At 42.8% G+C, this 18,052-nt stretch overlaps 1 protein-coding gene across 4 annotated transcripts in view; it reads left to right on the forward strand.

Moving 5' to 3' along the window:
• Positions 1 to 18,052, forward strand: part of RBM26 (RNA binding motif protein 26) — a 1,920,204-nt gene that overhangs the window by 645,754 nt on the left and 1,256,398 nt on the right. For all 4 annotated transcript variants that reach the window (XM_044072914.1, XM_044072916.1, XM_044072915.1 and 1 more), the window contains exon 7: positions 16,489 to 16,728. In XM_044072914.1, the coding sequence (XP_043928849.1) occupies positions 16,489 to 16,728 (240 nt within the window). The remainder of the gene's footprint in view (positions 1 to 16,488; positions 16,729 to 18,052) is intronic.

An 18,052-nucleotide genomic window follows, 5' to 3' on the forward strand; every position in this document is an offset into this window, starting at 1 on the left:
AGACGTCACCCAAGATGAGTGGGTATTTCCAGAGGTTGTTATATTCCCTTCTCTTCTCCTCCCCTGCCAACCAAGAGAATCCCAGACGTTCCACCCAGTCACAGGGATTCCACAACTTTAGAAATAAAAAAGTTGCTGTCAGAGGGAGCCATCCAGCCTGTCCCCGCATACCAAGTAGGATTTAGGGACTTACTCCAGATTCTTTTTGGTGCCGAAAAGAACAGGGGACCAGAGACCCGTCTAAGATCTCAGCCGATTGAACCTTCATATACAAAAGTCCAAGTTCCACATGGTCAACTTACAGTCAATACTCCCTCTGTAAGGGAAACGTGTGGATGTGCTCCATTGACCTCAAAGATGCTTACTACCATATCAAGATGGACAGGGCATCGAGAAGTCATCTACGCTTCCGGCTGGGAGCCAGTCATTTTCAGTTTCTCGCTCTGCCCTTTGGTCTCACCACAGCCCCCAGGGTGTTCACCAAATGCATGGCAGTGGTAATGGCTCACTTGAGACGTCAGAGGTTCCAAGTGTTTCCGTACCTGGACAACTGGCTCCTTTCTGCCACCACCAGGCATCTGTTGTTACAGACCAGGGACGCCATCATTACACTGTGCCAAAGGTTAGGGATTACTCTAAATTGGGAAAAATCTGCCTTGTTGCCCTCGCATGTCACTTTTATCGGCGCCGAGCTAGATACGGTGCTCATGAGGGTCTTCTTACCAGGAGAGAGAATTCAGGCTCTACAACACAGGTCTGCGCATTACTACCATTGAGGAAGGTCAAGGCAAAAGTGGTCCTCAAGTTATTAGGGACCATGGCTGCCACGATCATGTTAGTTCCCCTTGCCAGACTACACATGAGGGTTCTTCAGTGGCTGCTTTTCGCCCAATGGTCACTACAGCATCTTCCACTCTCCCATTCTATTCTGATTATGGACACGTGCAAGCAGGATCTACGCTGGTGGCTTCAGGACAGAAATCTCAATGTGGGCAAGCCTTTTGTCCCATCTTTTCCAGTTGGCACGGTGACGACGGATTCCTCCCAGATCGGGTGGGGGGGGCATTATCTTGGCAGGACTGTCCAAGGCACGTGGCAAGATCACAAGACCGATTTCCATATCAGTGTCTTGGAGATGAGAGCAGTGCTATTAGCGTTGCGAGCACTTCAGAGCTTTCTCCCTCTAGGGACAATTGCAATCCACTCAGCATGTCAGTGGTATGGTACCTGAACAAACAGGGAGGAACCAAATCATACCCTTTTTGCAGAGAGACACTTTGAGTTTGGCAGTGGGTGGTGTCTTCCCAACGCTTTCTAGTTGCAACGCATATACCAGGGAAGTCCAGAGAGATTGCCGACAGGCTGAGCAGAGCTATCCTAATGCCTCACTAGTGGTCCCTGAACAATTATGTTGCGGACAAGATATTCCACAGATGGGGTCAACCTTGTTGCGATCTATTTGTCAGCCCCCTCAATGCCAAATGCATCACCCTTATTCCCCCGGAGGGTGACACCCCCAGGGACGCTCTGGCTAACGATTGTCCATCCGGTCTTCTCTACGCCTTTCCACCATTACCTCGGATATCAAAGGTTATTCAGAAAGCACGGTCTTTTGGAAGTAAAATGATGCTCATTGCCCCACACTGGCCTCATCAGATTTGGTTTCCCTCCCTACAACTCTGTCGAATGGACAAGCCCTGGATTCTGGACCCAGCTCCAGATCTGCTGACTCGTATGTCAGGACAGTTCCATCCCTCCATCCAGACCCTCAAGTTGACAGCTTGGCTACTCCAGTTCCGCCCTTAGTCAGGCTTCATTATTTTTCCCCGGAAGTGGTCCATATTCAGTCATCTTCCCACAAGCCTACAAGGAAGATTTATTCCAGTAAGTGGAAGAGATTTTCTATTTGGGCCCTTGAGAGACATATTGATCTTTATACAGCGCCTATTTCGGCAATATTGGAATTTCTTTCTCTACTGTTCAGTCAGGGTTCAGCTCCAGCAACCATTAAAGTGCAATTGGCAGCGATTTCTACTTTTAACATTGCTAATGAGCCCAACCTTATGGCTCATAGGCCTTGTAGGGACATTGTTACTCGACCTCCATTCTTTGATCCAGTGATGCCTGTGTTTTTTCCTGAATTCTCCAACAAGGCAGAATTTAAATTTCATCAGCTAGATGTTCATAAACAATTGCGTTTCTATTTACATAGGACAAAAGATTTCAGGAAATCAGATCAAATGTTTGTCTCGTTTTCAGAAACTAGACTTGGGGGTTCCTGTTTCTAAGGTAACCTTGTCTCGCTGGATCTCCGATTGCGTCTCATTTATTTATGCTTCCAATGGGAAAAAAATTACCCTTTAAAGTGAAGGCTCATTCTACACAATCTGTGGCTACCTCAGCTGCATTTCAGGCTAGGATGTCTATGGATGATATTTGTGCTGCAGCAACATGGCCTTCGCCTCATACCTTTGTTAGTCTCTACAAATTAGATCTAGTCTCTAGAGGCAGATCTTCCTTTGGTTCCATGGTGCTCAAGAGTATTTTCACTGAGCCACTCAAGATCAAGGTGCTAGTGATGCTGTCCCATGGGTTAGAATGAAGGCGAGATTGGACTACATAACATCAAGAAGTTATGTACTCACCATAACGTTTGATGTATATAGTCCATCTCTCCTTACATTCTTACTAACGCTCCCTCCTTCCCCCTCCTGGGAGGTATAGTCTCTAGGTGTCAGTAGTCCTTTCTGTTGTGGTGGTTCTTTTTCTCAGTGTGTACATGTGTGAGCTTGCAGCAAACAAGATTTGGGGAATAGACCTGTTGCATGATGGGATACCTCTTAGCCACGAGCCAGTTGGAGACTTTGAGCTAGAGTATGGCCGAGTTGGAGCCGATGTTTGGCTCTGAACCCACGGGTAAGAATGTAAGGTGAGATGGACTACATACATCGAACATTATGGTGAGTACATAACTTCTTGTTCAAAAGATCCCAGGAACCTTTCCAAGATGCACAAGGTGAATCTTTCCCCAGGGGCAGAGGGGGAGGCAACAGTGGTAGACGTCCTAGAGGGAGAGGGGGTCTGCAAAACCAGGGTGACCGTGATTCCTTTCGCGGACGTCCCTACCAGTGCTTCTGCAAGGAGGCCCGTCTGCTCTACTCTGGAGCAGTTGGGGGATGTTTATCTTTGTACCCAGAAGCCTGGCAAAATATTACAAAAGACAAGTGGGTACAAAGCATAATATCCAGAGGTTATTCCATTCCCTTTAGCCGTCCACTCCCACACAATCCCAGATGTCCACCCAGTCTAAGGGAGCAAGCAACTATAGAAATTCAAAAGTTGCTAGACAAGAGAGTCATCCAGAAAGTCCCCGCAGACCAAATAGGATTCGGAACTTACTCAAAATTCTTTTTAGTGCCAAAAAGAACAGGAGACTGGGGACCCGTTTTGGATCTCAGCAAACTGAACAAATCTGTCAAAAAGTCCAAGTTCTGAATGATGACACTGCAGTCAGTACTTCCCTTTTTAGGGAAAGACTATTGGATGTGCTCAGTAGACCTCCAATATGCGTACTACCACATAAAAATGGACAGAGCATCAAGGAGTCATTTACGCTTCCATCTGGGAGCCAGTCATCAGTTCTGAGCTCTGCCCTTTCGTCTCACTACAGCACCCAGAGTGTTCATATGCATGGTAGTAGAAACGGCTCACTTGAGACATCTTGGATTTCAAGTGTTTCCATATCTGGACAACTGGCTCTTAACTGCCACCACCAAGCATTCACTTCAACAAGCCAGGGATGTGACACTGGAAATTTGTGCTCAGCTAGGCATAACAGTCATTTTGCAAAATTCTGCCTTGTTGCCTTGTCAGCATATTACCTTCATAGGCGCAAACCTAGACACTGTTTCTGTGATGGCACATCTTCCACCCGACAGAATTTCTGCCCTCAGACAGCAAATACTCCACCTCCTTCTCAAGGACAAGGTAAAGGTAGATGTTCTTCATGTTTCACTGTTGCAGTCATCATATTTGGGTTATCCTGCAAGGGGTAGCCCTCAGTTGGCCCGAATACCAGGGGCTTAGTATTTCTGCGTCTGTTGCTGTCGCTCCACGGCTGACGTCTGGTCGTCAGTGGTATAAAATCAGGCAGCCGACGCCATTGCATCAGTCTTTCTTGCCGAGGAGCCCGAAGCAGAAGCAGTTCGCAGGAGTGCCGGTTGGCCGCTACGTGGGTTTTCGTTTCCGAATTGAAATTGAAGTCTTCTAAAGCTAAGTACCCTTTTGGGGATCCTTTTTTCTTGCTCTAACTGATGTCAGAAAAAGTTAATTGTCTTGCCTGTGGAAAGCAAATACCACACCGATACTTCTATTCTTACTGTGTCACCTGTTCAGGCATAAATGCACAACGTATCCCACTGTCACTTTTGTAGTTTGTTCAACGCCAGAACTATATGTTGTCGGGCCCTTTTTGTAGCTAGATATTTTCGCTCTCAGTCCTCGAATTCCAATATGGCTTTGGTAAGCCATCCGACTGCAGATGATCTGAAAAAAACATAAGGATAAAGAATGAGGCAGACCGCACAGGTCGAAAACGGCCGAAGTTTCTGCTAAGTTAGTAGTCAGTTCTACGGTCCTTAGTGAGGTGCGTTCACAGCCCCTGATGCTCGATTCTGTGGATTTGCAGGCTGCTACAGAGACCTTTTCGGAGTTCAGTATGCTGCGAGACTCTTCGTCAACTAAGGATCCTGCGGGTGTCTCTACCTTGGATGGGTCCAGAGCTGCTGAGCAGGCACCGGCTTCCGAGGAAGTACTTCGCACTACCAATACTCGACACAGTCTTCTTTCGCGTTTTCAGTTCTTTCTAAAACTACTGAGTTTCTAAGGCCCAGGGTACGAACCACACCCAAGTAAAAGATGACCCAAGCTCAGGCACTTGCTTCCTTGCCTCAATCGCAAATGCTTAAAATGGCAGAAGATCTTTTTATGCTTATAAGGGGAAGCCAGGCTACCCCTTCCAAAAGAGAGACTTGTCCCCAGTAGTTTTATCTGAACAGGAGTCCAATGACTCTGATGCATCTGAATCTGAAGATATGCAACCCCTCTCTGCTTACGAGGATTCTGATGCAGAGGAATCCATTCCTTCTGCCTCTCCACCCAAGGACTTTTCATTTGGGGAAACCCTTCATACTTTAAGGCAACATTTCCAATGGGAATGTCAAGACTATCCTCAGTCAAAAAAGAGACTCGGGGAATTCTTAGATTTACCACAGCACAGACCTTTGGCCATTCCTCCTGTCCTGGATGTTGTGGATGATTTTATGGAATCCAGTTTGACTCCTGACACCCTTCCTCTTGCTCCCAAGAAACCGGACAGGTATTAGAGTCCCTGAATTTCTTTTCAAAAGTCCCACTGCTGACCCAGAGGTCATGTCTCAAGAACCTAAAGGAATTAAAGCAACTTCAGCTAAGAATCCCACCCCCTCAGGTAAGTATTCCCGAGCTTTAGACAGATGGGGTAAAAAAGTATACACCTCTGCTACTCTTGCTATTAGAGCATTAAATTGTCAGTTCCACATGCTGAAATATCAGCAGCATACCATGGAACTCCTCAAACAAAAAATATCTTCCTATCCTGCTTGTGCAGAAAATAAAGAATTACATGAGTTAATGCATTCTGCAAGTCAAGTAACTAAGCACACCTTGCAATGTGGTTTTGATGCCCTAGAAGCAGACTCCCGAGGCAGCATTCCCAGGAAATGCAGAGATCTAAGCAGTGGAGTTCCTCCTCTTCAAAAACTGGGAGTGGAAAGCCACCCCATTATGGTAAGAACTTAGTGACTTTACTCTTCCACCCCTTACCTCTACCCACCTGCTTTTTCCCCAGGAGGAAAACTCTCCTTCCATACAAGCAACTGGGCCACAATTACCAATGACCGATGGGTCCTCAACATAGTGTCCCATGGATGCAAATTTTATTTCCACACTCCTCCAACACTGAAAGGGTTCCTAGATCTTCCTCCAAACCAGTGGGCAGAGGCCAAAAAGCAAGTCTGTTCCCTGCTCACCATGAGGGCAATACACCATGTTCCTGCAGAACAGATAGGCCAAGGTTTCTACTCCAGACTCTTCCTGGTACCCAGAAAAGAGGGCACATAGCGCCCCATCCTTGATCTATCCATTCTAAATACCTTTCTGGTGTTACCAAAATTCAAAATGCTCACCCTCCACCAGCTTCTACCAATGCTTTCCAAGGATGCTTGGTTAGCCACCCTAGACCTAAAAGAGGCATACCTACACATCCCAATCAGGGAATCATGCAGGAAGTACCTACATTTCAGGGCAGGATCTGTGATCTTTCATTTCTCTGTGCTTCCCTTTGGCTTATCCACTGCTGCCAGAGTTTTCACAAAATGCCTGGCTCCCGCCATTGCTTTTTGCAGACAAAGAAATATTCAAATTTTACCCATACTTGGATGATTGCCTGATTCAGGCAGACAGTCAGGAAAAACTGTTACAGCACCTGACTTTTGTTAAGGACCTACTGACCTCCCTGGGGTATACTATCAATGAAAAGAAGTCAAAACTAGTCCCCACTCAAAAAATTGTATTCTTGGGAGCAAGCCTGGACACAACATCCCAGATGGCATTCCTTACTCCAGAAAAACAAGCCTACCTGACAGGCTGCTTCACTCAGCTAGCCACCAGAACCCAGTTATCTGCAAGGAAAATCCTGCATGCTCTAGGGTTGGTTTATGGCCTCCTGCATCCTACTCATGCCATATGCCAGACTGCATATGAGGAAACTACAGTGGTACCTAAAAAGCCTTTGGTGTCACCACACTCAAGACCTGGAAACTCTCATACCAGTGATACCTTGTCTAAAAGATTTTCTTTGGTGGGCAGCAGCTTGCAACCACAACAGTGGACTTCCCTTCTCACAACCCCACGCCACCCAGACCCTCTCCACAGACGCATCTGACTATGCCTGGGGTACACACACCTGGACAGCAGGTGCATTCAGGGCCATTGGAGCCCAAATCAAATATATCTGCACATCAACCAAAAAGAGATGCTAGCTGTTCAGCAAGCCCTGACAGCTTTCAGACCCCTACTCTCCCCGGGGCCTCTACTGATCAAAACAGACAACACCACAGTGATGTGGTATATCAACAAGCAGGGAGGGACTCATGCTTATCCTGTCTGCAGGCTCGTCATGGCCCTTTGGCAACATGGCCTCAGCCATGCAGCTACACCTGCTAGCACAATTCCTGCCAGGCTCTCTCAACTCTCTGGCAGCCAACTTAAGCAGAAACCTGTCAGACCCACACGAGAACCTTCACCCTTGTAACCCAGAAATGGGGCACCCCGAAGGTCTACCTTTTTGCCTCCCACTTCAATCATCAGCTCAGAAAATTCTGCACCAGGGCACCTCACAGCAAGGCCTGGAAAGTGGATGCTCTATCCTCTCAGTGGGTAAACTTCTCGGTCTATGCATTTCCCCCCTACCACTCATCTCAAGGGTATTGCTCAAAATATGGGAGGAAAAACTGAGGGCAACCCTGATTGCCCCAGACTGGCCATGCCAGCACTGGTACCCACTGCTGCGCAGCCTGTCACCCCTGTCACCATGGCACCTACCTTAGATCCCAACACTCTTGACCCAGGGGAATGGAGAATTCATGCATCCCCATTTGCAGACCCTCAACCTGGCATATTCCCTGACCACCCCTCCAGCTGCCAGCCTAAGCAAACAAGTCCTAGATGTTATACGTGAGGCCAGACGCCCAAGCACTAGGAAATCCTATGCTGACAAGTGGAAAAGGTTTTGCACCTGGATCCAGGCTAAGGGAGCCAGACTGGCACAGCCCTCCCCTACCTCACATCCTGGATCACATGGCAGACCTACTACACAGGGGGTCTATCCTTCTCTTCTATTAAAATTCATGCCTCACTTGAGGCCACCCAGAAGAACTCCTACCCCAGCTTGGGACCTTAACTTTGCATTGGAAAAGCTCACCCTACACCCCTTTGAAGCTGCAGCTTCAGCAGAGCTAACATTTCTCTATTGGAAGACAGCCTTGCTTCTGGCCATCACTTCAGGTAGAAGAGTATCAGAGCTACAAGCACTCATGGCTGTAGAGCCCTTCATCATTTTCCATGCTGACAGAGTCTCACTTAGGACTAACCCATCCTTCATGCCTAAAATGGTGTCCAGCGTAGCTCTCAACCAATCCATACATTTGCCCACTTTTTTCCTTTAACCCACAAAACAAGGGGGAAAGGATTCTGCACTCTTTAGATGTGCACAGGCAGCTCAGATTCTTTCTGGACAGGACTAAATCCTTTAGAAAAACTGGTCAGTTGCTAGTCAGCTTCAAAGCAGGAGCAGAGGCAAGGCCATCCAAACAAACAATCTCCAAATGGATAGCACACTGCATCCAGTTCTGCTACAGACTGCATGGGAAACCAAACCCAAAGGAGGACAGGATACATTCCACCAGGGCAACCTCCACCTGTGCAGCCTTTCTCAGTGGTCTCCACCAGGGACATCCTGGAGGTTGCAACATGGACATCTATACCTTCACCAATCATTATCATTTTCCTATCTTCTCCAAATCCAAGGCAGGCTTTGCCATCGCAGTCTTGCAGGGCATCCTAGCCATCCCACAGTCTTCTTGACTGTCTCCACCCTTTTCTTCAGCTTTGGGAATCGGCCCAAATGTGATGACTGTAGCAGTGAAACACGAAGAACTTAATACAGTTGTGTACACTTACTTCGAGTGTATTCACTGTTACATTCTTGGTTTCCCTCCCTCCATCCCCATTGTCTCTCTCTCTCTGTCTCCTTACAGGATTGTTTTTGGTATTTACTTTCTACTGGTGGTATTCTTCCACCATAACCTAGCTCCCTATTTGTGGGGGCTCCTGACAATTAGGACAAGAAAAACTGATGTAATGGCATCGGCTGCCTCATTTTATACCACTGACTAGCTGACATCAGTCCTGGAGCGACAGCAACCAACGCAGTAATACTAAGCCTCTGCTATTTGGGCCAACTGAGTGCTACACCTGGCAGGATAACCCAAATGTGATGACGTCAACAGTGAATACACTCCTTATTTTTAGAAGAGCTATTGGACGATAGGATCAATTTAGAACTGTATAATTTTTTAAATGTGGAATATCCTAAGCTAGCTACTATAGTTGGAGTTCCTAAAGTGCATAAAAATATACAAGATCCACCTTTTCGCCCTATAATATCTGGTAGCTATTCCAAGACCTTCCCCTTGGGGGTGACGATAGATACGTGGCTGAAACATATTTATGACAAGATCCCACATCTTATTAAGGATTCTTGGAATTTTTTGAGTAATTTGATTTCACAAGTATGGAAGGAAGGGTTTATCTTTATTACAGTTGATGATGTTGATTTATTTTCTAGTATTCTCAAAGCAGAGGGTTTAGATAGTTTTCTTAATAGTATTAGATATTATTCAGAATTAGATTGGGATCATGCAAGTCTTATTATAGAATTTATGTCCACTATACTTGAACACAATTATATATATTTTGAGGGGGAATTTTATAAGCAGATACAGGGAGTAGCTATGGGTGCTGCTTGTGCCCCAATATATGCAAATATGGTTATGTTAGACTGGGAAACTGAGAAATTGTTTGAGTAAATATTACAGATACATCAGATATTACACAAGATATTTAGATGATTTATTTATATTATGGGATGGACCAGATGATATTATAGAGGAGTTTATTACCTATTTGAATACATCTAGTTCTTTTTTGAAATTTACACACAATTCCAGTTGAGAGGGAATTGCATATTTAGATACATTTGTTACTATGAACAATGATGGTTTCAAATCACGTATTTATAGGAAAAATACTTTTTCGAATAATTATTTGGACTATAGCAGTAACCATACGTATAAAACTAAGAAAAGTATCTTTAAGGGACAATGCATCCGAGCAGCTAGAATGACATCATCATATGATGACATGATTGATGAAATAGAGAATATTGAAAGAATGTTTAGAACTAAAGGATACCCTAATAAATTAATAGAGTATAGTAGAGCATGTATCTTAGAATATACCCCCCAGGCAAAATTTATTAAACACATCTTAAATAAATACTGGAATGTTCTTATTGTGGATAATACACTGAAAGATATTGTTGAGAAAGCACCAATTTTTGTTTATAAAATGGGAACAAATATGAAAACTATATTTGAAAGGTATAAAAGGGTGGAATCTTTGAATATTCAACATAAAGGAACACGTAAATGTGGAAGTTGCAGCTATTGCCATGTAATATTAGAAGCTGAAATGATGAATTTAGAGAATATTAATAGGACGAGTATTAAGTTTAGCCGTGGGAATTGTAACATTCATCATATCATATATATTGCTATATGTACAGGTTGTACTAGTTTCTATATAGGAAAAACGGAACGGAAGTTTAAGAACAGAATTTATGATCACCTCTATGCTATAAGGAAAAAAAGATAGTACAAATGCATTATATAGACATGTGGCAGATACGAATAATAGTCATATATTTAACTTTGCCATATTAGAACAAATTAAAGTGAATAATAGAGGTGGCAACATTAAGGCTATTTTAGCTGAGAAGGAAGTTAGATGGCAAATTCTCACAGATGCTGCCACCCCACCAGGTTTAAATGAATATATTAATATTAAACCTTTACTAACCGCAATAGTATAGTAGCTAGAAAATAAAGAAACACAGTGTCATTAATATTTAGATATTTGAGGGTATTTATTATATTTATGGTATTTATTATATTTATATATTTATTCATTTATTTAAAAAATGTTTAAACATTATCACAGAGATATAATAATGTTGGACATGTGTTCTGTATGTTTTTAATATTTTAATTTTTTAATATTTTAATATTTCAGTACAAATATTTTAATGTACATACATATGGAGATGCTTTTTTATACTCCCCTAGGATTTTATTCATTCCCCTAAGACAATAATTATGTCTATTAGTAAAGTTAGCATTTACAATATCAATTAAACGCCTGTATACAATTTTAACATCTGTTATGATTTATTACTAACTATTTAGTTTAGGTATATGAGATATAGAAATTGGTTTTAGAAGTCATATTATATATGTATATAAATTGTAGAAGTATTATATATTTTTTATGAATTTGAAGTGTATAGGTGATTTTTTTATCACTTATTATTTTTAGTGTTGACACCTATGCCTATGGTGGACGCATGTTTCTTTAAAACTATTTAAATGTATTCAGCTTTTTGGCGCCACAAAACAGATAAATCAGCTTATGGGAAAAGCTATGTTGATTCTGATGAAGTCCACATGTTCAGGTGGAAAAAAGCGCTAAATCCGTTTTATGGTTGTTTGTTTAAGTCCGTTATTTGGAGTTAATAAATACAGGTCGTATCATTGCTGTGTGCGGCTGCATTCTTTGGATTATTTAGTGTTGGACATCTTATTTTCTACGCCTTTATTTGTTTGTCAGTCACCCTTTCCAGAACGTGCATGCAGCATGACCAGAATTTCATAGCTTTGTACTGGCCACAGTTGTGAATATCCCCTTTTTTTGTTCATTGGTACTGGTATGCTTATTATCCAGCCGTGAGAACCCTCAGGAGCCATTTCTCTCCATCTCTCCCAATATCTTGATTGTATTTGCTGCGACTGTCTTGAGTCTGCTGCTTTTCTTGACTTATTTTTCTTAGTGTTGTTTTTACTTCTTCTAGGGTGGGCTTCTCCTCCACTGTAGACTGTCTGAGGCAGTACATCTTCTGTGGGGTTTTCATCATTCAGACACTGCTGGAAATATTTCTTCCATCTGTGTTTGATGTCTCATAGCCTGGTGAGCAGGTAGTTGCTGGCATCCATTATGAAGGGTGTCTGGTGACTTTCTTTCTGTCTGTCTTTGCCTTAAAACCTGGTAGTTTCTGTGTGTTACATATTGAGTTGCTTTCCAGGAGCTGGTATAGTGAAACATTGCCCTACTTGCAGTCATCAATAGACTTGGTCAACCATATCTCTGAGATAATGGACTGTATGTCTGCAAAGTAAGTAGCATATGGGAGGTCTCCACACTCATCCCTGTGGTATCACACTCATCCCTGTGGTATTTCACTAGTTACAGCTTTACATTCAGAGAGGACACCAGCAAATTTCACAACCTGGGATCTATCCAGCAGGTAACTTCTTCTTCTTTCGGCTTTTCCCGGTTAGGGGTCACTACAGCGGATCACCTGTCCGCTCATGATTGGCAGTAGAGTTTTACGGTGTCGAGTTGCCAGCCCCGACGCCCAACCTTCCATGGAAGGCACACACTCATACCTAGGACCAATTTAGAGTGTCCAATCCACCTACAACATGTCTTTGGGATGTGGGAGGAAACCGGAGCACCCGGAGAAAACCCACGCGACCACAGGGAGGACATGCAGACTCCACACAGAAGGCACTCCAGCCGAAGATCGAACCAGAGAACCTCTATCCAGCAGGTAACATGGGGTTTAAATTGTTTGTCTAACTTTTTAGCAATACAGTGATGGAGGATAGTGTCAAAAGTTTTGACCAGATGAAGATAAATGATGTGCATTGTGTGACCACATTCCACAGTCTCTGTATCCCTTTCAAAGAAGCGTACTAGGTTCAAGAGACAAGACCTGTCCTTCACAAAATTAGACTGACTGGGATGTATGTAGTTCGTTAACTTGCCTTTGTGTGCATAAATGAGTTCTGCTATAATATGTTCCATGGCTTTTTATTTAAGGCTAGTGAGCCAGGATCTATTGAGGTTGACTCCCTGATATAGGAGAGTCACAGTGTCTGTTCTCTAGGCTTCAGACAGAAACCCTCTGGATAAGCTGAGGTTGAAAAATGTTTAAGTAGAGGCTCAGTTAGTATATACTTGGCACTGATGAGAATGTAGTCTGGTATGTTATGTCCCATGGAAATAAATATTTTTAGTTTTTGATAGGGATGTTAAGAGTTGTTGTAAGGTGATTTCAGGGGAAACTAAATTTTCAAAGATACTGGGGACAGTAATGTGGGTAAGTGTGTTTAAAGCTAACAAATTTGTCTGCAAATATATTGAATATATCCTTGGGATTGGAAAATGTGATATAGATGAGATCAGTGCATTGTTGTGAATAATTCCATAATTTCCTGGCATAACTGAAGAAATATTTGTTGTTTGAACTTGGTCACTACAGATGTCATACCTTATTTTACATTTTCTAATAGTACTCTTAAGTTCCTTACTGGCATTGTTCATTGTAGTCCTTGGATAAGAGAATGTGGATATCTTACAACTTTCTATCATTTTCCATATTTTGTTACACATTCTATTAATGTGGGAGGTGTTCATTTTTCTCACTGCTGCAGTAGCCTTTAGGCTGTATTGGTTGTGTCCTGCTTGGGACGCAGTAACCAGCCAGCTTCTAAAAACTCTTGCTCCTTCCCACGCCTTCACTTTGACTGCTGATTTGAGAGCCCTGCAATTGGAAGTCAACAGTCAGAATGAAGATTTCTTCAGTACTTTCTTACTGCCTCATGAAGAAGCAGCTCAAAGGCTTCATGGGAGCAGAATCTGTCTTTTGGCCTCATTCTGACAGATAAAGCCCATTGTTCTTCACCTGCTTTATTTACTTATGCAGCCTGACGCACAATGAACTTGCATCTCAGGGTTTTTTCTATAGTGAGTCAGAAGTGTTGCAGTTGGGGCCTCTCTGTTTTGCAGTTCTGTACATGAGCAGCAGTTTTTTTCTCTGTTGAATAGCTCACTCAGGGTACTAACTGATAAAGAAAAGTAAATGTCTTCAAGATAAATTTAATTTGGAAGTCATTAGTCACTGCACAAAAATATTTATTCATGCAGTTGCTTGGGAAGGAAAGAAACTGATTTATTTCTGTCCTCGGATAAAGAAATCTTCTAACCTTTATACTTCGTCATTGGGTAAGAAATAAGGGGATACAAATGCTGCATGGTTTTAACAAATGCTTTCCACTATATTTGAAAGCCCATTACTATGTACCATGTAGTATATACTTGGCATTGATGAGACCGGAGTCTGACTTTGACAAGTGGAAAAGGTTCTCCATCTCCCCAGAGAATTACCTGATACTAACCAGAGAGTCAACTTAGAGCCCATCCTAGCATATTTTGGGAAATTTTGTGACTTGAACATCAGTCAATATTCAGCCAGGGTGCATGTCATGAGTTTTTAGGAGCAAGTTTGTGGTTCAGCAGTGCTGGCATGCAGTTCCTTAGAAAAGTGCTGCAACACTTCCCATAATTTAACTCCTCCTTTTTTGGGATCTGAACTTAATTGACAAGTTTGCATGTACAGGTGTTTGAACCTAGGTGGCACTGGAGTTTCACTTGGTGGATGTCACTGTTTCTGACATCTTTGAGCTTCAAGGACTTAACCATAGGGGACAATATTCCTTGTATTTATTTTTGGCACTGTGGAAATAAGAGAGAATTTTTGGGTTTAGTAAGGCTGAGTATTTGTTCAATCTTAGTCCTCAAGGGATAGTGGGGATTGCAGTTGCCAAGCAGTCTGTTTAAATCTGTTTTTAAATGGAATTATCTTTTGCTATCCTGCAGCTAACCAGAGATTAGAAATGCAAATGTCATGGGCCAGTGTGACTGCTTCTAATGCTTGCTGCAGGAATGCTTCCGTTGCAGGCATTTGCACAGTGTTTACTGAGGCTGTTTGTTTTGGTAGCCCACAGCCTCACTAAGAATGATCATTTTGACTGACTCTGGAAGTCAGCCTTCTGAAGGTATGCATTATTTAAGGATTCTGCCTTTTTGAACCATGGCCATTTGGGCTGTTCTCCATCCACCTTTCATCTTGACTGTTTACTACCTGGGATTCAGTATAGGAGGATCCCTGAAGTTAAGTACAGCAGATGACATGCCACCATATCAGTTAATCTGAGAATATCCTCCTTAATCTCACAAGAGCCTCCTGCCACTTCCTCCTCTTCAATCTCACATGAGCCTCCTGTCACTTCCTGTGCACGTGTAGCTGTCTGCGTATCCTCTTTTGAATGCCGTATTAAGTTAGGTAGGCACATACTTTATATATGGTTATCTTGCAGTTTAAATGCACTTTTTCATGTACTTCTAAACAGTGAATCAGTCTGACCCATAATAAAATTAAAAACATAAAAGTGCTGAAGAAAAAACTGTCATTGTTCTTTATGCCCACTTCTTGCACCCCTCCATTCCTGCATGTATCAACCCTGAGGTTGAACATCTTAAGGGATAAGGAAAAATTTATTTGCATACAAAGTTCATTGATCTTTAATTTACTGTTGCATTTGTTAGCATAGTAATGAGACTTGATGCCCTGTGTCTGACAGTACAAGGCTGAAAGAAAATTTTAACAATAAAAAGAATGTTTCTCCTAGTATATTGCTTCTTAGCAGTGTAAGTAACAAGTCTTCAGTTTAGCTGTGATGCTTTGGAAGTTTTGCTTATTCAGTGGCTGAGGGCCAACTGACACGCATGGAGGATCTCCTGGGTTGGTGTGTGTCTGTCTGTGTGTGTCTGTCTGTGTGTGTCTGTCTGTGTGTGTCTGTCTGTGTCTGTCTGTCTGTCTGTGTCTGTCTGTCTGTCTGTGTCTGTCTGTCTGTGTCTGTCTGTCTGTGTGTGTCTGTCTCTGTGCCTGTCTGTCTCTGTGCCTGTCTGTCTCTGTGCCTGTCTGTCTGTCTGTCTCTGTCTGTCTGTCTCTGTCTGTCTGTCCGTCTCTGTCTGTCTGTCTGTCTGTCTCTGTCTGTCTGTCTCTGTCTGTCTGTCTGTCTGTCTGTCTGTCTGTCTGTCTCTGTCTGTCTCTGTCTGTCTCTGTCTGTCTCTGTCTGTCTCTGTCTGTCTCTGTCTGTCTGTCTCTGTCTGTCTCTGTCTGTCTGTCTCTGTCTGTCTCTGTCTGTCTCTGTCTGTCTCTGTCTCTGTCTGTCTCTGTCTGTCTCTGTCTGTCTCTGTCTGTCTCTGTCTGTCTCTGTCTGTGTGTGTGTGTGTCTGTGCCTGACAGAGCAAAGTAACATTGTGGCATATGCTGACACCTTTATGTAAAGCAAATAAAGCTCCTTTTCAGCTGTGATTCAGTCATTGACCCCTTGAGGAGAATTCCCTTGCAGATTGAAAGATAAAGTAAGAATTGTACCTTTTTATTTATGATGAACATCCAACACACTTGACTTCTTGCAGTGACATCTTTTTACATGAGATTTGCTGACTTGTGTATCTTGCAAGTTTAAAAAAAAAAAAAAAAAACATTGCCATTACTTTATTTTCCTTTTGAGGATTGTATTTCATATGAATTGAAAGAATGCCTGTGTGCAGTTGCATATCTTGTAACACAAGTGCTTTAAAGTTTATTTTGTTACAGCCCGTATTAATTTAATAATTGACACATCTTTTTTTTTAATTTAGAAAAGGGTTTCTGTATGAGAGGTGACATGTGTCCGTTTGATCATGGGAGTGACCCTGTTGTAGTTGAAAAAGTTACACTTCCTGGCATGCTGCCTTTTCCTACCCAGCCTCCTGTTGTTGAAGGACCACCTCCTCCTGGACTTCCACCCCCTCCACCAATGCTGACTCCACCACCTGTAAACCTCAGACCTCCAGTTCCACCTCCAGGACCATTACCGCCTAGTCTTCCACCTGTCACAGGTAAAGTATAAGTGAATGCTGTGTCTGATTATCTTTAGTGGCAGTAATCCACCAGGTTAACTATCATTATTAGTTCTCTTGTTCCAGAATGCATTAGTAAGAATTTAGGTGTGTTATGATGAAAGTACTTGCCAGCATTGTTACTGTTCTGCTGGTTAGTACCTTTTAAATGCTTCCTGCAAATGTGTCCTTTACTTTTTTTAATATTCTGATGTTTTATACTGGTGGTTCTGACTTGATAAAGTATTGTACTAGGTGTTCCGTTTCCCTACAGAGACTGCTATGCTCAGTGTGGCATGAGATATTTGTTGCAACATTGGTACTAGATTTCTATGCCTTTATGCTTGATTTATGTACACTGTTTGCACCGCTGGTATGCAGGCGTATTGTTTAATCACTGTTTTGCTTGCACAGATCCGTTTCCATTTTTTTAGTGTATATGTTTCTGCTACATCCTTGGATATTTAAGTACATGAACTGGTGCACACGTGTGTGTGTTGTATATGTGCATGCATATATGATAATCTGTTTACACACACACACACACACTAATGTATGCTTTTCTGTGGAAATGTACATGTCCTCTCTCCTACCTTTCTCTCCCTTACTCCCTCAGCTGAATTGCTTACACACTTCAATTTATCACTGTAAGTCCTATTATCTGTATTATTGTCCACTTACATGTTCTTCGTGTTTCACTGTTGCAGTCATTACATTTGAGTAATCTGCTGGCTGGTTGCCCTCAGTCGGCCTGATTAACAAAGTCTTGGATCCTGCATCAGTTGCTGTCCCTTCTTCCATGACGTCAGGTCGTCAGGGGTATAAAACTTGCAGCCGATGCCATTACATTAGTCTTTCTTGCTGCCAGAAACAAGCAGTTCGCAAGTACCAGTTGGCCGACTCCTGAAATTTTCGTTTTCGAGTTTCAGAACCAAAGTCTTCAACTAAAAGCTAAGTACCCCGTTGGGGAAACTTTTTCTTGCTCTTTTACCGATGTCAGTAAAAGTTAATAATTGTATTACTTGTGGGAAGCAAATACCTCATAAGGATTTTCATTTGTACTGTATTCCATGCCTAGGCCCTGACCACAACGTGCCTTGCTGTTGGTTTTTTGCTAAATTTAATCAACGCACTATTAAACGTCGGTATGTTTTTCCTTCTAAACATTTTGGTTCGAGATTTAACTATCCAGAAATGTCGCTTAGCAGTCCGACTACTGGAATACCTAAAAACCACAAAGAAAAAGGCAGAGACAGACCGTCGAGGACCAAAACCGACGACCAAGCTTCTTCCAAGCCAGTCGCCTGTTCGCTGGTACTCAGGC

Source organism: Protopterus annectens, chromosome 5.part1, assembly GCF_019279795.1.
Source record: "Protopterus annectens isolate FY-2018-M chromosome 5.part1, PAN1.0, whole genome shotgun sequence".
Lineage (NCBI taxonomy): Eukaryota > Metazoa > Chordata > Ceratodontiformes > Protopteridae > Protopterus > Protopterus annectens.